The sequence below is a fragment of the Octopus bimaculoides genome, chromosome 22 (genome assembly GCF_046866305.1).
Source record: "Octopus bimaculoides isolate indiv1 chromosome 22, ASM4686630v1, whole genome shotgun sequence".
Taxonomy (NCBI): domain Eukaryota; kingdom Metazoa; phylum Mollusca; class Cephalopoda; order Octopoda; family Octopodidae; genus Octopus; species Octopus bimaculoides.
In genome coordinates, this window is record NC_142949.1 from 12,188,706 (window position 1) to 12,209,721 (window position 21,016).

Here is a 21,016-nt window from a genome sequence, read left to right on the forward strand (position 1 = left end):
GGATGACGGTACCCTCATGTCAGAAACCTACCTTTGATGTTTGTAATAGGGTTTACTCAATTAAACACCCAGCTAGTGGTGTTTCACTCAGTAACAGATTTTATATTTTTCAGTAATTAGATTGTGGCCATGCTAGGGCACCACCTTGAAGAATTTTCGTTGAACAAATTAACCCCTGAAGTTTGCTACTTATTTTAATGGACTCTTCTGTTGAACTGCTAAGTCATGAGGATGTAAACACACCAACACTTGTTCTCAAGTGGTGGTGGGTGACAAACACAGACACAAAGACACAGACAAGTCGAGGGTTGTAATAGAAGACATTTACCCAAGGTGTCATGCAATGGGACTGAACCTGGAACCATGTGGTGTGGAAGCAAACTTCTTACCACACAGCCATACCTGTGCCTATGTTTCCAAATCCTAGATTTCCCGTAAGCTATTTATTTAGATCTGGTGGCGACAAGGTTGAATCATTAATGTCCAGTTTTAGAAAGCATTTTGGAGATTCACTAATGGCTATCAGGGATGAGATTAATGGTCACATTCAAAGGTCAAAATAATAGATCCGAGCATGAATAAAGATCATCATCAGAATCGTCTGAATGTCCAATTTTCCATGATTTGCAAGGGTCAGGCAGAATTTGTTGTGACAGATTTCCCATGAGTGACATCTTGGGCAAGGGTCATTTACCATAACCTCAAAGTCAGCTCAAGCCTTGTGAGAGAAACTGGGTAGATGGAGACTGTTCTGAAGCCTGCCACATAGACTGTACATGTAATACGTGCTGTCACACATGTGTAAAGTAAAAGTAAAGGTAGAATTACCTTCTCGAGTCACGCTGACTCTTAAGGGCCAGTTACCCCAGTTTCCGTGGCATATAAATCTCCCACCTGGATGGGACGCCAGTCCCTCACAGGATTACTCGCTTTTGCCAGCTGAGTGGATTGGAACAAAGTGAAATGGAGTGTTTTGCTCAAGAACACAATGTGTCACCTGGTCCCGGAATCAAAACCACAATCTTACGAACATGAGTCCAACACTCTAACCACCAAGCCATGTGCCTCCACCTCACACATGTGTGCACTATCAGAGCAAACATAGGGCTAAATAATAAGCTGGTTATTGTAAATGAAATAATTCAAAGAAAACAGAAAAATCTAAGTTTGAGATATCACTCAGACTAATCAGATTAATGAGTGAGAAGGAGAAAAATGCCATGCTGGTGTTTCAATAATTATCCCTGATCACTTTAAATACACATTCTACTTCAACCATTACCAAAATATAACAAAGAAGAATTGTGTCATTCTGTCTGATACAGTTATTGTTGTTGTAGTTCTTACTGTTGCTGTTGTTGTTGCCATTGTTATTATCGAAATTAATCCAATAATCAAAAGTTCAGTGCCATTGTTATCTATAAATCTTGTGATTTGAAGATAGTTAAGGCAATTATGGATAAGTCTGTTAGCATTAGGAATGGTCAGTAAAAGAGGAGAAAATGCAGCAGATTTACAATTTAACAACATATTTCTAACAAGGAATCTTCATCTCTCACCAATCAGAGATCAAAGGTGCTGAAATTCTTTGTCTCGGCAGTGTTAATAACAAAACTTAGCTGACCCTCTCATGCAAAGGTTATTTTGTCCAGATTTAAAACAGGGAATATATTATTTGTGGGTTATGTGTGAGGTTAATAAGCTATTCTGAAATAAATAAAAGAGAATATTTTACATTATGCCAACATTAACCAACTTTTAGAACGGTGCTGAGTTGACAGAATGATGAAATGACAAAATATTAGAACCAATGGTATATTGTATTTGCTTCCATTCCTCTAAATCTGAGTTCTCTTTGAACTAAATCAATTTTATTCTTGTTTCTTCTGGGGTTGATAAAGGAAGTTTTTGTAACATATTTGTATTTCATTCCATGAGCCAGACACATTTGCCACAAAAAATCTCCAATGTCTTGTATTATGATACATGCTTATTTAGCTGGGCAGTAGGAACTGACAGCTGGGTATGTATATATCGCTAGGTACAGTCTAGCTATTAGACTTGGTAGTGTATAAACAACTGACAAAAACAGGCTGCTGGGTGTTTAAAAAATACTGGGTACAGGCTATCTATAAGACAGAGTCACAGGAAAGGACAGCTAGGTGTGTATAAAATGCTAGGTTCTTAAACAATCACCCAACAGACAGCTGAGTGTTTATAGAATAATGGACACTATTTAATTAACAAACTGGAAAGTAGGAACAGACTGTTAGGTGTGTATACTATAGTTGTGTATAAAATAGTTGGGTGTATATGTAGTACTTGTATATAGAGACCAATTATGTCACAGAAGCTCTCCAAAAGTAGACAACAATATCTAAGCATTATCCAGGTTTTAATAAGATTCTCTAAAAACAAAAAACAACCAATGTTAATGCACGTAATCTCCACAAATCATGAATCCACAAAAACTTTCCACTTTACTTGAATGAAGGACAACTCAGAATAATGAGATTAAGACATTAAAAGATTCACAATCAAGCATAAGATATATGTATTCCCATCATCAGCTGCTAAACAGATATCATTATGGTTTTGACTGCTACCCTACACTTGAAAATTGAAAAAGGAAAATATTCTATTTAAAAGTTTGAAAGGTAGAAAAAAAACATAAAAAACGTTGTTTACTTTGTTTTATTAATCCTATTTGTTTATAATAAAGTTATAATAACACATTTTTCAAAACAATGAAATATTAGTACGAATTTTCTAAAGTTTTAAGTTATGTTTTTAGACAGTTCTGCTGAGCCCTAAGACACTCCCTCACAGAGCACCAGTGTGCTACAGTATGCTAAGTGAGAATCATTAGTACAATTATTATATTGGGTACAGTTTAACCCTTTTCATACCAACTAGTCTGATACCCCACCCTACCCCTGGTTCTATGCAATAAACTTCCTGTTTAAAAGTCATCTAAATTAAAACTTTCTATCAAAATTTCTATTAAAAAGAGTTAAAGTGATCTAATTTAAAATCTTCCTTCAAAATTTAATGCTAATTTATGTTCCAAACTTCAGCTTAATTATAGCAGGATTATATTTTATTAAATTCTTAATTATTTCCAAAATTAATTTTTTAAAAATCAAAGTATTTCTACTGAAATATGATAACAAAGGGGTCAAAGTGATCTAATTTAGAACCTTCCTTCAAAATTTACTGCTAATTTATGTTCCAAACTTCAGCTTAATAATAATAGAACTATTTTTATTAAATTCTTCATTATTTCCAAAATTAATTAAAACAAAATCAACGTATTTCTATAGAAATATGGTAACAAAAGGATTAAAGTGATCTAATTTAAAATCTTCCTTCAGAATTTCTTGTTAATCTATGTCCTAAACTTCAGCTTTATAAAAACAATTATTTTATTAAATTGTTCATTATTTTCAAAATTAATCAAAAGAAACTCAGTGTATTTCTATAGAAATATGGTAACAAAAGAGTTAACTAGTAAAACTAGGAACAACTCTATAAATTCTTTGGATGGTCTGGAATTAGGAATAAAACAAATTGCAATTTATTTGCAGTATTTAATTAAAACTTTTAAATTCTTTAATCATTCAAAATATTTCATTTTAGTATTTGAAAAACTTTTAACACTTTTCAGTTAATGTTAGCTTTATTAGAATTGACAAAACAGAGAATATTCTTCAGTTTAACAACCATTATCTGCTATACTAATTATTTCATCAAGATGTACCACTAAGTAGATCTAGTACGGTGAGCTGCTGTGTTTTATAAGAAACATTTTTTTTTTTTGCCTTGAGCATAAACATAAACTACAGAAATTCTAAGAAGATCTTTTTAAAAAAGATAAACATTTCTGTATTCATGCTATGTTATCTAAATCTACTTACATTTGATAAAATAAAATTTCGAATTACATTTTGAAGTTTCGTTATTCAATTACCATTTTGTCCTAAAGCAATTGTAAACAGTTTGTCCTCAAATCTTCCCAAACAATAACACAAAAACATATTTTTATATTGATAATTATAATTGTGTGTATGTCTTAGCTAGTGACTGAAGAGCAGCAAGAGGTCCAGTATATATAATAATAATAGTGATAATAATAATAATAATAATAATAATAATAATAATAATAATAATAATAATAATGATAATAATGAGCATCATAGCCATGTGTTTTGAGGAATTCGTTGGGGTTTGAATAATTCACCTTTGGAAACATGGGTGTTTTGCTCAACATCCTTAAACAAACCTTATTCAGGGACCTTTTGAGCGGGATGGGCTACTCGACCTGAAGAAAATTCTAATTGGGACCCACCTGCAAGGTCATGCACTGTTTATCTTGATATGAGATCACCATGTTGCGCACATATGGTTGTGATGCATGTGCCTGGTATACCCTTATCAGACGGGTAGTCATGATGGGTGGACTGGGATTTGTATATTTGTACCCCAGTGTCATTTTGATGGCATGCAATGCTCTCTCACTCAATAATAATAATAATAATAATAATAGTAACAATACTACTACTAATAATAATGCTAATAACAATAATCATAATAATGATAATAATAATAACAACAACAACAACAATAATAATAACAGTAATAGTAATAATAATAATAATGATAATGATAATACTAACAACAACAACAACAACAACAACAGCAACAATAATAATAATGATAAAAAGAAATAGAAAAAAGAAGAAATAACAAAAACTGTAAAACAAATGAAATCCAAACTAAAATTGGAACAGCAACGGACCATGATAAAACGATGGCAAGAAAAGCCTCTTCATGGCAAATACTGGGCTAAACTAAATGCAGAAGAAATAGACAAAACAAAATCTCAGCAATGGTTGAGAAGCTCAGGACTGAAAGCAGAGACTGAAGGATTTTTAATTGCTGCACAAGACCAAAGCCTCCCCACCAGAAATTACCAAAAATACATAATGAAAAGAAACATAACAAGTAACTGCAGAATATGTGGCGATGGACAAGAAACAATAAATCATATTATCTCTGGCTGCCCAGTCCTGGCTAAGAAGGAATATATTCACAGACACGACAGAGCTGGGACCTACATACACTGGAAGCTATGCCAACACTATGGAATAACAACAGAAAAAAGATGGTATAAACGCACGCCAGACAAGGTCACAGAAAACGAGAAAGCAACCATACTCTGGGATATGCCAAGACACACAGATAGAGAAATTAAGACCAATAGACCAGATGTAGTTGTCAAAGATCATGAAGGAAAAAAAATGTTTTCTAATTGATGTATCAATACCAGCAGATGACAACGTTTCCATAAAAGAAATGGAGTAACTTTCAAAATACAAAGACCTGGAAATAGAGGTAACTCGAATGTGGAATCTAAAAACAGAAACAATTCCTATCATAGTAGGTGCCTTAGGTATAATAAAAAAATATTCAGACAAATACATAACAAAAACACCAGGACTTACAAATATATATAACATACAGAAAATTGCACTACTAGGCACTACACACATCCTACGCAAAACACTTTCAATACAGTAACCATAAGAGCATCACAGCAAACCACAGCACATACCCAAGGCACACAGAACTGTGCTCGGTAGTGAAGTGAAAGCGCGTTATAAAAATGAAACTACTGAATTATAATAATAATAATAATAATAATAATAATAATAATAACGATAATAATAAAAATAACAACAACAACAATATTAATAATAATACTGATAATAGTAATAATAATATATGTATATAAGCATAATATACATAATATACATAATATGGCTGTGTGGTAAGTAGCTTGCTTTCCAACTACATGGTTCCACGTTCAGTCCCACTGCGTGACACCTTGGGCAAGTGTCTTCTACTATAGCCTCAGGCAGACCAAAGCCTTGTGAGTAGATTTGGTAGGTGGAAACTGAAAGAAGCCCATCATATATATATGTGTGTGTGTGTGTGTGTGTTTGTGTTTGTCCCTCCACCATCGCTTGACAACTGATGTTAGTGTGTTTACGTCCCCCATGACGTAGCGGTTCAGCAAAAGAGACCGATAGAATAAGTACTAGGCTTACAAAGAATAAGTCCTGGAGTTGATTTGTTCGACTAAAGGTTGTGCTCCAGCATGGCCACAGTCAAATGACTGAAACAAATAAAAGAATAAAAAGAATACATACATGTGTCCCCACCCACCCACCCACCTACCACATCTTTACCATAGTTCCTCTCTTCTCTCTCTCCTCTCTTTCTCTCTTTCTTTCCCTCTCCCTCTCTCTCCTCTTTCTCTCTCTCTCTCTACCTCATCCCTCTCTGCCCTTCTCTCTCTCTCCTTCTCTCTCCCTCCCCTTTCCCTCCACTCTCACTCCTCTCTCCCTCTCTCTCTCCTACTGAGGTATCCATGTATCCCCCTCTGCTGCGAGACCCCTATTTCTGTCCCTCTACTCGTACTCTAACCTCTCACCCATCACACAGCAGCCACCTTTTTTCCCAATACCACTAACCCCCACCTTCATCTCCACCCCATCACAGCAAAATACTCCACCCCATCACAGCAAAATACTCGATGACCTCACTGATGCTGGTGCCACATAAAAAGCAGGCTTAAAAGAAAAAAGAAAACGGGATCTATTTAGCTAAACCCTTCAGAGTAGTGCCCCAGCATGGCCACAGTTCAACAACTGAAACATGTAAAGATAAGAAATTTAATATTCAGAAACATATTGTAACTGTATAAAAAAGTATATTCTATTATTGTTTATAAATATATTGTTTATTTCTAGAATTATATTTATGTTATTGTACAAGTAACATGTTTATTATATAAAAAATGTGATACTTGTTATTTAGAAGTCTATAATTTATTATGGAGAAATATATTGATTGTTATATAGATATTTTTTTTTATTATACGAAAAAATATGTTGTTTATTTATAGATATATCTTGTTTATTATCTAGAAATATATTGTTTATTACATAAAAAATATCTTGACATTACAGAGAAAAAATCTTATTTCATAAAAATATAGAAATATATTTGAGAAAAATATTATCGAATATGAAATTATCTTGTCTATTTAGAGATATATTTTGTCATTATATGAAAACAGTGTCCCATGACTGGAACCCATAAAGAATAAAATAGTAAAAAAAAATACACGATTATAGAAATATCTGATGCTATTGTGCAAAAATACATTTTGGTTCAATAGGAATATAAGTTATGGGAATCAAAGAAAATATCCACAAGCGTTCAGATAAAATATAATTGTCTTCTAATGGTAACTTTGTTGTTCATAGACCTTTACCATGAATTATACCATTTTTAGCCATTAATGGCCAGCCTGGCCTTCTGTCAGTTATGAGAAAAAGTGTTCCAGTTGGTTTAATTAATGGAACAGCCAGCTTGTGAAGTTAACATATAAATTGGTTGAGCACTTCACAGACATATGTACCCTTAATGTAGTTCTCGGGGAGATTCAGCGTGACACAGAGTGGGACAAGGCTGGCCCTTGTGAATTACAGGTACAATTCATTTCTGCCAGCTGAGTGGACTGGTGCAATGGGAAATAAAGTGTCTTGCCCAAGGACACAATACACTGCTGGGGATTGAACTCACGGCTTTATGATCATGAGCTGAATTCTTTAATCACTATACCACATGCCATTAAAGGAGTTAACAAGAAGCCAATGAGGGAGCCTACGACACAATAAGGACGACTCTACACCAGACATGGGCTGGCTTTTGCAAGAAGGCTGTGTGTGTGTGTGTGTGTGTGCGTGCCTCTGTGTGTGTGTATTTGTGTGTCTGTGTGCACATGTGCACATGTGCATATGTGTGTGTGGATGTGGATGTGCATGCGAGTATGTGTGTGTACATGTGCATGCATGTGTGTGCATGTGTGTGTGTGTACAAGCAACCGTGTGTGGGTATCTGTGTGTGTGTGTGTGTGTGCATGTGCATGTGTGTGTGTACATGCGAGCATGTGTGTGTGGATGTGTATGTGCATATGCATGCATGTGCATGCATGTGCATTGTGTGTGTTGCGCTTTCCCCCACCATCACCCACCCCACAGTGTTGGTTTGTTTACATCCCCATAACTTCACAGTTCAGTAAAGGAGAGAAATAGAATAGGTACTAGGTTTAAAAAATTAAAAAATAAATCCTGGGGTCACTTTATTCAGCTTTACCCTTCAAGGCAGTGCCCCAGTATGGCCAGTGCCCAATATCTGAAATATGTAAAAGAATGACTGCACTATAAAAAAAAAAAAATTCCTGGTCATTTTTTGCTGCATTTGACATTGAGAAAGTCCTGCAGTTTGTCCATGACTGCTCAATATGGTTGCTTGACCTGCAAGAAATAGCAGCAATGTCTTCCTCAGATAACACCCTACTGTCTTAAGAAAGAAGAACTCAGAAGTCAATCTGTTCTACTCTAGGTACAAGACATAAAATTTTGGGGGAGTGAGGGGCTGATACTTAATTTATCGACCCCGAAAGGATGAAAGGCAAAGTCAATCATGGCAGAATTTGAACTCAGAACCTAAAGACAGACGAAATATTACTAAGCATTTCGCCCGGCGTGCTAACATTTTTGCCAGCTTGCTACCTCACACAGAAGTCAATCTAGGTACCCTAGATGCCTAAAGTCCTGTATAACCCCACAAAAAAGCTAGGACTGTCACAGCTGAAATGCTTTGGGGTCGTAGATCTGCTCTGTCAGGTTGACTTTTGAGCTAAACAACAACACAACAAAAACAACAACAACAGCAACAACAACAACTGCACTCCTTTGTGGTTATATCTTTGGTCGTTATTACAAGAACACTTCAGAGGAACTAATTTTAATATTTAAAATTTTGTAACTAAGTTATCAAGTTTAATGATGTGTTAAGAGATCCAAGCTAATATTTAGATTAACTTTAATTATTGCAACGATTCTTTGCAGTCTCACTGGATCAATACCTTTTGCTAGAATCGTGTTTTGGAGAGAACAAACCAATCATTAACACAAAGGCTGTGAATGAGTGGAATCGAAAGCACATCGAACAAAATGCTTAGTAGTTTGTCCATTTTTACGTTTTGGGTTCAAATTCTGCTGCGGCTGGATTTGCCTTTCATCCTTTCCGGGACCAATAATTTAAGTACCAGTGAAACACTGGGGTCAATGTAATTGACTTAACTCCTCCCCAAAAATTTCAGGCCTTGTGCTTCTTGTAGAAAGGATTATTATTATTATTATTATTATTATTATTATTATTATTATTATTATTATTATTATTATTATTATTATTAAGGCAGCGAGCTGGCAGAATCGTTAGCATGCCAGTTGAAATGCTTAGTGGTATTTCACCCATTGCTACATTCTGAGTTCGAACTCTGCCAAGGTAAACTTTGCCGTTTGTCCTTTCGGGGGTTGATAAATTAAGTGCCAGTGAAACACTTGGGGTTGATGTAATCAACTAGTCCCCTCCTGCCAAATGTCAGGCCTTGTGCCTTTAGTAGAAAGGATTATATGCTGGACTCCTTGCCTTTCATCCTTTCAGGGCCAATAAATTAAGTGCCAGTTGAATTCATTCCTGACATTGCTGGCCTTGTGCCAAAATTTGAAGCTAATATTATGATATTCTTGTAGAGCTAACAGAACTGTGGTTGCCACAGAGAACAAACACAACCCTGTTTATCAAACTGTTCCCTCCAAGAATTCAGACCAATCCGACATAATGAAACAATGGCCATTCCAGTTCTTCCAAATGGTAGACTAGCTTCCATGGATGTTGAAACATGCAGTGATGGAGGTGCCATTAGTGGAAGGACTGAACTTTGGGAAAACAGGCATTCGTTGATGATGATGATGATGATGATGATGATGATGATGATGATGATGATGATGATGATGATGATGATGATGATGATGATGATGATGATGATGATGATGATGATGATGATTGATGATGATTGATGATGGATGATGATGGATGATGATGGATGGTGGACTCCTTGCCTTTCATCCTTTCAGGGCCAATAAATTAAGTGCCAGTTGAATTCATTCCTGACATTGCTGGCCTTGTGCCAAAATTTGAAGCTAATATTATGATATTCTTGTAGAGCTAACAGAACTGTGGTTGCCACAGAGAACAAACACAACCCTGTTTATCAAACTGTTCCCTCCAAGAATTCAGACCAATCCGACATAATGAAACAATGGCCATTCCAGTTCTTCCAAATGGTAGACTAGCTTCCATGGATGTTGAAACATGCAGTGATGGAGGTGCCATTAGTGGAAGGACTGAACTTTGGGAAAACAGGCATTCGTTGATGATGATGATGATGATGATGATGATGATGATGATGATGATGATGATGATGATGATGATGATTGATGATGATTGATGATGGATGATGATGGATGATGATGGATGGTGGTGGTGGCAGTGACGATGATGATGACGACGACAATGAGGGTGGAAGTGTCTATAGACAAAGTTGTTTATTGAAGAGTGTTTCACTAACTTTGTCAGAAGCTGATCATTACGTAAAGAAAAGTCGGAGTTTCTTGTCTGAAATCTGGAAAATATATGCACAGGAGTTGTTATTAAAAGTGAAATCCTAGTTCAGCTGCACCATTAACAGTCGACGGTCCATTCTGTTACTACGAAGACATCGAAGAATTCTCCCCAAACACGTCCCAGACACATGTTGCAGCTGATTCATTATGAAGAAGCTCGAAAGAAGTTCTACTATAAGACAGGAATGTAAAGACAAACTGCCTCTGTCCTCCTCTTCATTTTGTTCACCAAAAAGACATTTTAGGCAACATAGCTATGTTGCTTGATGCCATTCATTACTGTATTCCTCAATGGAATCTCTGTGGAAATCTCAGAGTTATTAATCTGCTAATGGGCATGCAAGCAGGAATTACAAAACAATATTGTTTCTTATGTTTGTGGGACAGTCACGCTATAATAGATTGCTGTATTAAATGTGACAGGCTACTAAGGTTGGCATAAGCCCCAGAAATGTCCAGTGTCCAATATGTGTCTTTAGTTTAATCTCAAGAAAATAATTCTTACCGCTTCCTCTTATTCTTTTCTACTCTAGGCACAAGGCTCGAAAAAATTCTTACCTCTTCCTCTTATTAAACTTGGTTTCATAAAAAGAAAAATTTTTTAAAGCAAACTATAAAATCATTTCAAGAGGATTCTAGAATCTTCTTAAAAAGATTCCAATATGTGTGTCCAAAAAAAAAAAAATTAGAGGATGGAATTCATGTGGAACCACAAATTAGGGGAAGTTTTAAATGATATAAAATTGAACAAACCTTTGACATGGTTGGAACTAAAAGTGTGGTAAGGCTTTTAAATAGCCATGAAAATCTTTCTGGATAGCAATAAATCCTCTGCATACAAAGGTAACACAGTTGAAAACCTTCTCGAAGCCTATGAAGAAACAATTTGTGGAATATTGAAAATATATTTCCTACTTTGCCATCTTGATTTCTTTCGTGAAAATCTTGGTATGGCAAGAAATGGCCAAGGAGAATGATTCCATCAAGAATGGTTCCATACAATTGAAACATAACACCACCAGGGATTTTGTAGTGAAGACGTGGTTGACTGTTGTAGGGTGCTATACCACAAAAGCCAAATTCATAAGAAAAAAAATCCCTTTCAGAAACTCTTTCCAAAACTTATATTCTTCAATAAAACAATATAATTAATTGAATCTTTGATACAAAACTGAGACTCAAATTAATTATGTATGAACAAATCAATTGGATGTTATATTTTTTGGTCAAAACAATAAAGAAATTTTGTATAAAATGTTATTTGATACACATTAAGTATTGATAAAACTTACCAAACACAAAACTGTGATATTTCGAAAATCAGACATTCTAGAATACAAAAAACAAAATAATTAAATATTAAAATACAATATAAACTCAAGACAGATTTGAAATCAGTGTAACATTTCCCCAGGGTCACAAACCGTTTTAACCCTTCCACAGTGAAATTAATGTTAAATATTGACCAAAAAGTAGAATTGGTATTTTCTGCCAGTCATGTTGCCATAATAAGCTTGACATGTCTCAACATGAAATACATTATTTACATTATTTACATTTGACGGATATTTGTCCTCATCTTGTTTGTTGTTAACATGTTTTGGTTGATATACCCTCCAGCCTTTTTCAGGTGTCTTGGGGAAATTTTGAACCTGGGTTCTCATTCCTAAGGTATTTTTCGATGTTATTATTATTATTATTATTATTATTATTAATCAGGTCACTGCCTGGAATCGAACTTAAAATCCTGAGGTTAGTAGCCCACGCTCTTAACCACTATGCCATATGCCCACGGACATATGGCATAGTGGTTAAGAGCGTGGGCTACTAACCTCAGGATTTTAAGTTCGATTCCAGGCAGTGACCTGAATAATAATAATAATAATAATAATAATAATAATAATAATAATAATAACATTGAAAAATACCTTAGGAATGAGAACCCAGGTTCAAAATATCCCCAAGACACCTGATGAAGGTTGGAGGGTATATCAGCCGAAACGTTGTGTTAACAACAAACAAGATGAGGACAAATATCCGTCAAATGTAAATAGTGTAAATAATGTACATAGTTCCTCATCTCTTAAATATAGAACTCAACATGAAATAGTTTCCAACATGACATTCCCCAACAAAAGATAGATTGGGACATAAAACTGTTTTCTGCAGTTAAGGGCGATGAACTTTGTGGTGTGAAAGGGCAACTGGAAGAAGGAAATGAGTGACAATGTTTGTTTGAGGGTGACACTTGTTTACAAGCATCATTTGATGTCAATTCAATGACATGGGCGAACGCACATACACACATACACACATGCACACACACACAAACACACAGATGCACACATACACACAGATGCACACACACATGCATGCACATACACACACATACACACATATATGCAAACACACACACACGTACACGGATTCACACACATACACATGCATGCACAGACACACATACACATATATATGCAAGCACACACACTCGTACACGGATTCACACACATACACATGCATGCACAGACACACATACACACACATATATGCATGCACATACACACACACAAACACGCACACATACACACATGCACACAAAAACGTACATACACACATACATACACGTGCACACACACATACATGCCCCTGTACACACATACACACAGGCACAAACACACATGTACATCATCATCATCATCATCGTTTAACGCCCAGTTTCCATGCTGGTATGGGTTGGACGGTTTGACTAAGGTCTGGAGAGCCAGGAGGCTGCACCAGGCTCCAACCTACTTTGGCAAGGTTTCTGTAGCTGGATGCCCTTCCTAATGCCAACCACTCCGAGAGTGTAGTGGGTGCTTTTTACATACCACCAGCACAGGAGCCAGGCAGGTGGGCCTGGCATCGATCCCGTTTGGATAGTGCTCTTTACGTGCCGCCAGCATGGGGGCCAGTGAGGGGTGGTGGTAGTGAAAATGATGATGATGTTGACAACAATGATAATGATGGTGATGGTGATGATGATGACAATGGTGATGGTGATAATGATGATGATGACGATAATGATGACGGCAAAGATGATAATTGATGACGATGATGATTATAATGATGGTGATGACAATGATGATGATAATGATGATGGCAAAAACAATGATGACGATGACGTCGACAGTGAAGAAATTCCTCTCCCAAGACATTGGTCATCCCAAGGCTGCACCAAACTTAGAAGGTCCAAAGACATCATACAACGGAATCGACCCGGTACAATTTGATTATAAAACGAACAGCTTTACCATGCAATGTTGCCATTCTTATGCCATGATATATCGAAGACTGGGGGGAGGGGGAGGTTGGATGGGAGAAGGTGAGGTACCGTCAACTGCCTGGACCATTTATTTGATGGAGTTGAGAATATGAAATATTTCCCTGCATTACAGAGTCATGTGGCTCCAACTACAACATGGAACATGCCTCCCCAACATGGTTCACTTCAGTTTAACATCTAAATAGCTTTTCAAATAGAATATTTATTATACTAATGTATTTCAGGCAAACACGCACACACACACACACACACACACACACACATACACACACACACACACACACACACATACAGACAAATGTACAATCACACACAGACACAGATGCACTCACATACATATCTATACACACACAGACATATAAACATATATACAAACACATATACACAAAGACATACATAGACAGATACACACACACACACACACACACACACACACACATATATATATATATATATATATATACAAAAATATATATATATATATATATACACAAAAATACATGTGCCCATATATACATACACACACACACACACACTCACATATATATAAAACACACATTTAGACATACATACAAATACAACACACACACACATTCCATCTCTCTTCCCTATTCTCTCTGGTTTCTTCGTAAAACATCTTAGTTCCAAGGTTTTTAAGAGGTTACCATACAAAAAAAAAAAAAGAAACACAAAACAATAAAATTATGTAAAAATAAAATGATATTTTGACAACAAGCTTTTAATATTTTGTTTTTATGTAAAATAGGAAAACATTTTAACCGCAATTCTCAAATGGATTTCAATTTATTGGATTCACAGGCACTTTGTATACGTTTAATGTGTGTACATGTATGTGTGTGTGTGTTTGTGTATTTGTGTGTGTTTGTGTGTGTGTGGATGTGTGTGTGTATATATATGTTTATATAGCTTTCAGTGTGTGTGTATGTGTGTCTGTATGTGTGTGTGTGCATGTGAGTGTATATATATATATATATATATGTTTATATAGCTTTCAGTGTGTGTGTGTATGTGTGTATGCATACATGTGTGTGTCTGTGTGTGTGTGTGTGTGTGTGTTTAATTGTGCATTTGAAGTGTGTGCATGTGTGTGTATGTGTGCGAGCGTGTGTGTGTGGATAGATAGATAGATAGAGTCAATATTTATGAATATATACGGACTCAAAGCTCTATACACACCATAGACAGATAAGGTGACTTTATATAAGAGCATGTCTATTGTATGACATGTATGTATAAGCTTGTGCATATTTATTGTGCCTATATATACATATATATATATATATATATATATATACGTATGTATGTATGTATGTATATATACAGTCTACACATGTACTGAATGTTCTAGACACACTTGCAGATATATAAAGCAAGTAAGTGGGGTCGTATGATCATATGTTAATTGCTCTGTCTTCATAGATGATGGCTGTCTCCTCCTACTTCCTCATTGTCCATAACATTTCTGACTTCCCATCCATGACCTCTCAGATGACTATTCAGTCCCGTTGCAGATCTGCATGGTAATGAAGCCATAGGTGAACAAACAAAAGCTGTAACTTACTGTGCGCTTCCAATTCATTAGGTTTACGCATGTCACCACTCTTTCATCGCCTTAGGATTTTCTGTAGATGGCACGATAAAGGAGGCCACCATCAAAAAGACATCTGTACATCATTGGCTTACTGGGATAAATGCTTGTACAACAGGAGTACCAATCTTGGAGTATCTGTGATTAGTACCTAGTGACAGGCCAAAGAGAGAGGACCAGTAAACACATGAAACTGCCAGTTTTATATCAAAGTGTCCCTCCCCTAAAAGGATGCTGTGACAACAGCTAAGGGTCTCTCACTCCTGGTGCACCCTGGCATCAACCAAGAGCATTTCTTTGTCTCCACATGTAGATGGATTGTCATCAAATATGCTTGTTAACCCATAGCTGGAACCCTACAGATGCTATTACTCCAGATTAAAGTAGACCAGGGAAAAACAGTGGCTAAGACAAGGATTCTCAACCATTCTTTATTTATGGACCCCTTTGATTACTATTTTATTCTGGTGGACTCCTATGACCATTCGATGTTTATAAACTAGTTGTATTGATACTTCTTTCAAAATTCCTATTTTGTTTTCCACTCATTAACTTGTGTAGGTCAAACTATGTAAAATGCTAGAAAAAGAAGCCAAGCTATGTCTTGCAATACACACCAATACATACATCTAAAGCAAAATTTTTCCAAGGGCCCTTAAAATACTACCATAGATCCCCAATTTATTATTTTGTTGCGTGACCCCCCCACCCCAATATTTTTATGGACCCTCAAGGGCCATATAAATTGCGATTGAGAACCCCTGGGCTAAGACATGGTTATACACTTCTTAAAATATTGCTACTCCCAAATCAGAGCCCCACAATGGGATATGCTTTAAAGGGGCACTAAATGACGATGGTGATATATGTGCTTGTGTGTATATAATTATCAGTCTATATACGTGCATCTTTGTTTATTGTATATGTCACGCTCAGGACAATGTGTGTGTGTGTGTGTGTGTGTGTGTGTGTGCAAGTGTGTGTGTGAGTGTGAGTAGGTCCATGACACTATATAACCAGTAGCAAGAGTAGCACACTACAAATGTTAACAGCCACTGTCACCACCACCCATCACCATCACCACCCAACACCACCACCATCACCACCATCATCACCACCACCACTAACAGCATCACCATCACCACCCAACACCACCACCACCATCGTCACCACTACCATAATCTATGAAGATCACCACCATCACCACCACCACCACCACCACCACCATCACCACCATCACCACAACCATTATTATCACCACCATCACCAACACCACTACCATCACAGTCACCATCACCATCACCATCCACACAACCACTTTGTCCATCACCACCACCACTGCTGCTGCCACCACCACCATCACTGCTACAACTACCACTATTATCCCCACCATCACCATCTACACCACCCCCTTCACCACCACCATCATCATCATCATTGCCCCAGCCAGCATCATCTCCAACGCCATAAGCATGTCTGTATAAAACCCCTTCCATTGCTAGTTCCATTTGTCTAAAGTCAACGACAATAATTCTTAGACACCATGATGACTCAATAATAACAATTATAGACATTTCACTTCAATTTACAACATGGCAACATAAAACATTATGACAGTTTCACAATTTTACAAATGGACTTTAATGGGGTTTACTGCTTAAGCACCATTTTACCAGAATAAACCTTCCACCAAAATCTAATGATTATGGCAACAAGTTAAACCATTGCACCGTACCGTAGTCATCACAGTTCTTTCACTTCTAGACTTGAAAGTTATTGATATTTAGCAACACAGTCTAAAATACATTTATAGCCAAAATATGAAATTTCAAGGCACATTCTAAGCTGCATTTATCGTCAAAATATGAATTTTTTTTCAGTCTAAACTACGGTTGTTTAAATTCTTGTTGCTATTGTTATATTCCTTAAAATGTTGGTCCGTTATAATGCCCACTTCGGTATACAGTCTACTTAGTAAAACTAGTAAAGATACGACTATCTCTGACCCTCTACTACATACTCTGGTACTTCACTTTACTCATAGTGACAAGGTTATTCCATTTGTCACGTGGGAGGGGTGTACCATTATTACTAACTCCCTACAACAAAATTAAGATGAATAAAATAAACATATTATTCCTTCATTTACAGGTTCATCTTGGGAAAATTTAGAAAAAAATATATTAATAAAGGCACCTACAAACCTGTAGCATCGGTAGACCTATCCTACCCTTTGATTATATGTCACCATTATGTTCTAAGTAACACAATTTTAATTTAAAGAACACCCTCCCACCTTATAACTGCCCATCACATGCCCTGGTAAGGACATGTCCTCCACCACCCACCAAATCATCCTATCGGGGCCTTACTCTCATTTGATGTAGCAGCTGCGGGCTGGAAGAGGCCTTGTGGCAGGCCCTGCATCAAATGGCTGGACATAATCAAGGAAGATCTCCAGACACTCAGTTTCATTTTGAAGGATGCAGAGGGGCTGACCATGGACTGCCAGTGATGGGGAGCACTGGTGGACCTGGCTGGCTCTATATAGGATAACACCTCTGGGACCACTAACCTGGGATGACCCTAGCTCCATCAAACAAGAAGCAAGCAAGCATTATCATCAAAGTTTTATTTCCATACCCTATCCAGTGATGCTATTGTCTTGGATTTAGTGACAGAAACCAAATTCCTAAACATCGGTTTTTGGTTAATGAACAAAAACAAGAAATTTTCTATAAAAATCATATTGCCTGCTGCAAGCAGCAACCAAAATTGTTTCAAATCAAATTGTTTCAATTAATTTTGAAAATAATAGATAATTTATTAGAATAATTGTGTCATTATGATGCTGTTGTTTGGGAAATAAATGAACATTTTGAGGTGAGATTTTAATTTAAATCCCTGCCTGAAATTGCCCTTGGTTTTGTGATACAAATACCTTGTTTTAAAATGATATGAATTAACGCACAGAAGGTGGCAGGGGTCTTATACAGCTAGAAAACTATTATAAAATAACCACCATAGGACTGCAAAAATACCTATTCCAGAAGCAAGGGAAACTAATACAAATAGCCACAAAACACGAGCAAAACAAAAAACTGTTTTCAGTATTTAAGGAAGCTGACAAATACAAACAAGAAATCAATCTACCTAACAAATACGAAGAAGAAGAAGAAGAAGAAGAAACAACAAAAGCTATAAAACAAATGAAATCCAAACTAAAACTAGAACAGCAACGGACCCTGATAAAACGATGGCAAGAAAAGCCCCTACATGGTAAATACTGGGCTAAACTAAATGCGAAAGAAATAGACAGAGAAAAATCCCAGCAATGGCTGAGAAGCTCAGGACTCAAAGCAGAGACTGAAGGATTTTTAATTGCTGCACAAGACCAGAGCCTCCCCACCAGAAATTACCAAAAACACATAATGAAAAGAAATATAACAAGTAACTGTAGAATATGTGGAGATCGACAAGAAACAATAAATCATATTATCTCTGGCTGCCCAGTCCTGGCTAAGAAGGAATATATTCACAGACACGACAGAGCTGGGACCTATATACACTGGAAGCTATGCCAACACTATGGAATAACAACAGAAAAAAGATGGTATAAACACACGCCAGAAAAGGTCACAGAAAACGAGAAAGCAACCATACTCTGGGATATGCCAATACACACAGATAGAGAAATTAAGGCAAATAGACCAGATATAGTTGTCAAAGATCATGAAGAAAAAAAATGCTTTCTAATTGATGTATCAATACCAGCAGATGACAACGTTTCTCTAAAAGAAATGGAGTAACTTTCAAAATACAAAGACCTGGAAATAGAGATAACTCGAATGTGGAATCTAAAAACAGAAACAATTCCTATCATAGTTAGTTTCAATTGATTTTGAAGTCAAGCTAAGTAAAAACACGGTTGTCCTTGGATACAGGCTTGCCCCAGCATACCTCTCCTGCTGAACAGCATCCCTAATACATAACAAAAATACCAGGACTTACAAATATATATAACATACAGAAAATTGCACTACTGGGTACTGCACACATTCTACGCAAAACACTTTCAATACAGTAAACATAAGAGCACCACAGCAAACCACAGCACATACCCAAGGCGCACAGAGCTGCGCTCGGTAGTGAAGTGAAAGCACATTATAAAAATAAAACTACTGAACAATAATAATAATAATAATGTTTTCTACTCGAGGCTTAGAGCTCGAAATTTTGTGGGAGGGTCCAGTTGATTAGATTGACCCCAGTACGCAACTGGTACTTAATTTTATCGACCCTGAAAGGATGAAAGGCAAAGTCAACCTCAGTGGAATTTGAACTCAGAACGTAAAGAGAGGCGAAATACTGCTAAGCGTTTCGCCCACTGTGCTAACATTTCTGCTGTCTCGCTGTCTTTTTCCAGTTTAATAATGACAAAGTTATTTTACTAAATTTTCATCATTTTCAAAATTCAATAAAACAAGGGCAGTGCATTTCAACAGAAACAAAAAAGGTACCAAAAGGGTTAAAGTAATCGTCCTTCAAAATTCCATGTTAATTCAAGTTCCAAAACCAGTTTAATAACAAATTAACTGAAATAAGGTTATCAGGTGTCAACAGAAGTATGGTAATAAAAGGCTTAAAGTGATCAAAACCAAAAACCTTCACCCAAAATTTCCTTTTCGTTAATTTTTCGCATACCAGCTTCATAATGACAAAGTTATTTTAAAATTAATTGTAACAAAGTGTATTTCAACAGGAATATGGTAACAAAAGGGTTAAAGTGATTGAAATCAAAATCTTTCATCAAAATTTCATGTTCATTGATGTTCCAAATACCAGCTCCATTATGACAAAGTTATTTTACTAAATTCATCATCATCATCATCATCATCGTTGCTGTTGTCGTCGTCGTCGTCCTCATCGTCATCATCATAATCATCACCATCATTTGATATCTTTTTTCCATGCTGGCATGGGTTGGATGGTTTGACAGGAACTGGCAAATCAGAGGACTGCACCAAGCTCCAGTGTGTCTGCTTTGGCATGGTTTCTACAGCAGGATGCCCTTCCTAATGCCAGACACTTTACAGAGTGTACTGGGTACTTTCACACAGCACCAATATGGGAGCTTTTTACATGGCACCAGCATCTACAAGCCCACGAGATTAGGGATGCTGTTCAGCAGGAGAGGTATGCTGGGGCAAGCCTGTATCCAAGGACAACCGTGTTTTTACTTAGCTTGACTTCAAAATCAATTGAAACTAACAAAGTGTATTTCAACAGGAATATGGTAACAAAAGGATTAAAGTGATTGAAATTAAAACCTTTCCTCAAAATTCCATATCCATTGATATTCCAAATACCAGCTTAATAATGACAAGGATATTTTAATAAATTCTTCATTATTTTCAAAATTAATTGAAACAACAGCAATGTTTTTGAGCAGAAATATGGTAACAAAAGTGTTAGCAATTT

At 36.4% G+C, this 21,016-nt stretch overlaps 1 protein-coding gene across 10 annotated transcripts in view; it reads right to left on the reverse strand.

Moving 5' to 3' along the window:
* Nucleotides 1-21,016, reverse strand: part of LOC106872982 (general transcription factor II-I repeat domain-containing protein 2-like) — a 113,378-nt gene that overhangs the window by 12,662 nt on the left and 79,700 nt on the right. For 7 of the 10 annotated variants that reach the window (XR_016237939.1, XR_001409822.3, XR_001409823.3 and 4 more), the window contains exon 2: nt 11,897-11,933. Coding sequence is in view for 3 of the 10 variants with exons in the window: in XM_089339724.1 (XP_089195850.1) it covers nt 11,897-11,933 (37 nt within the window). In the remaining 7 variants the exon portion in view is untranslated. Of the gene's footprint in view, nt 1-11,357; nt 11,476-11,896; nt 11,934-21,016 lie in introns of all 10 variants that reach the window. The other 3 variants (XR_016237938.1, XR_016237940.1, XM_089339723.1) reach the window with 1 other exon arrangement.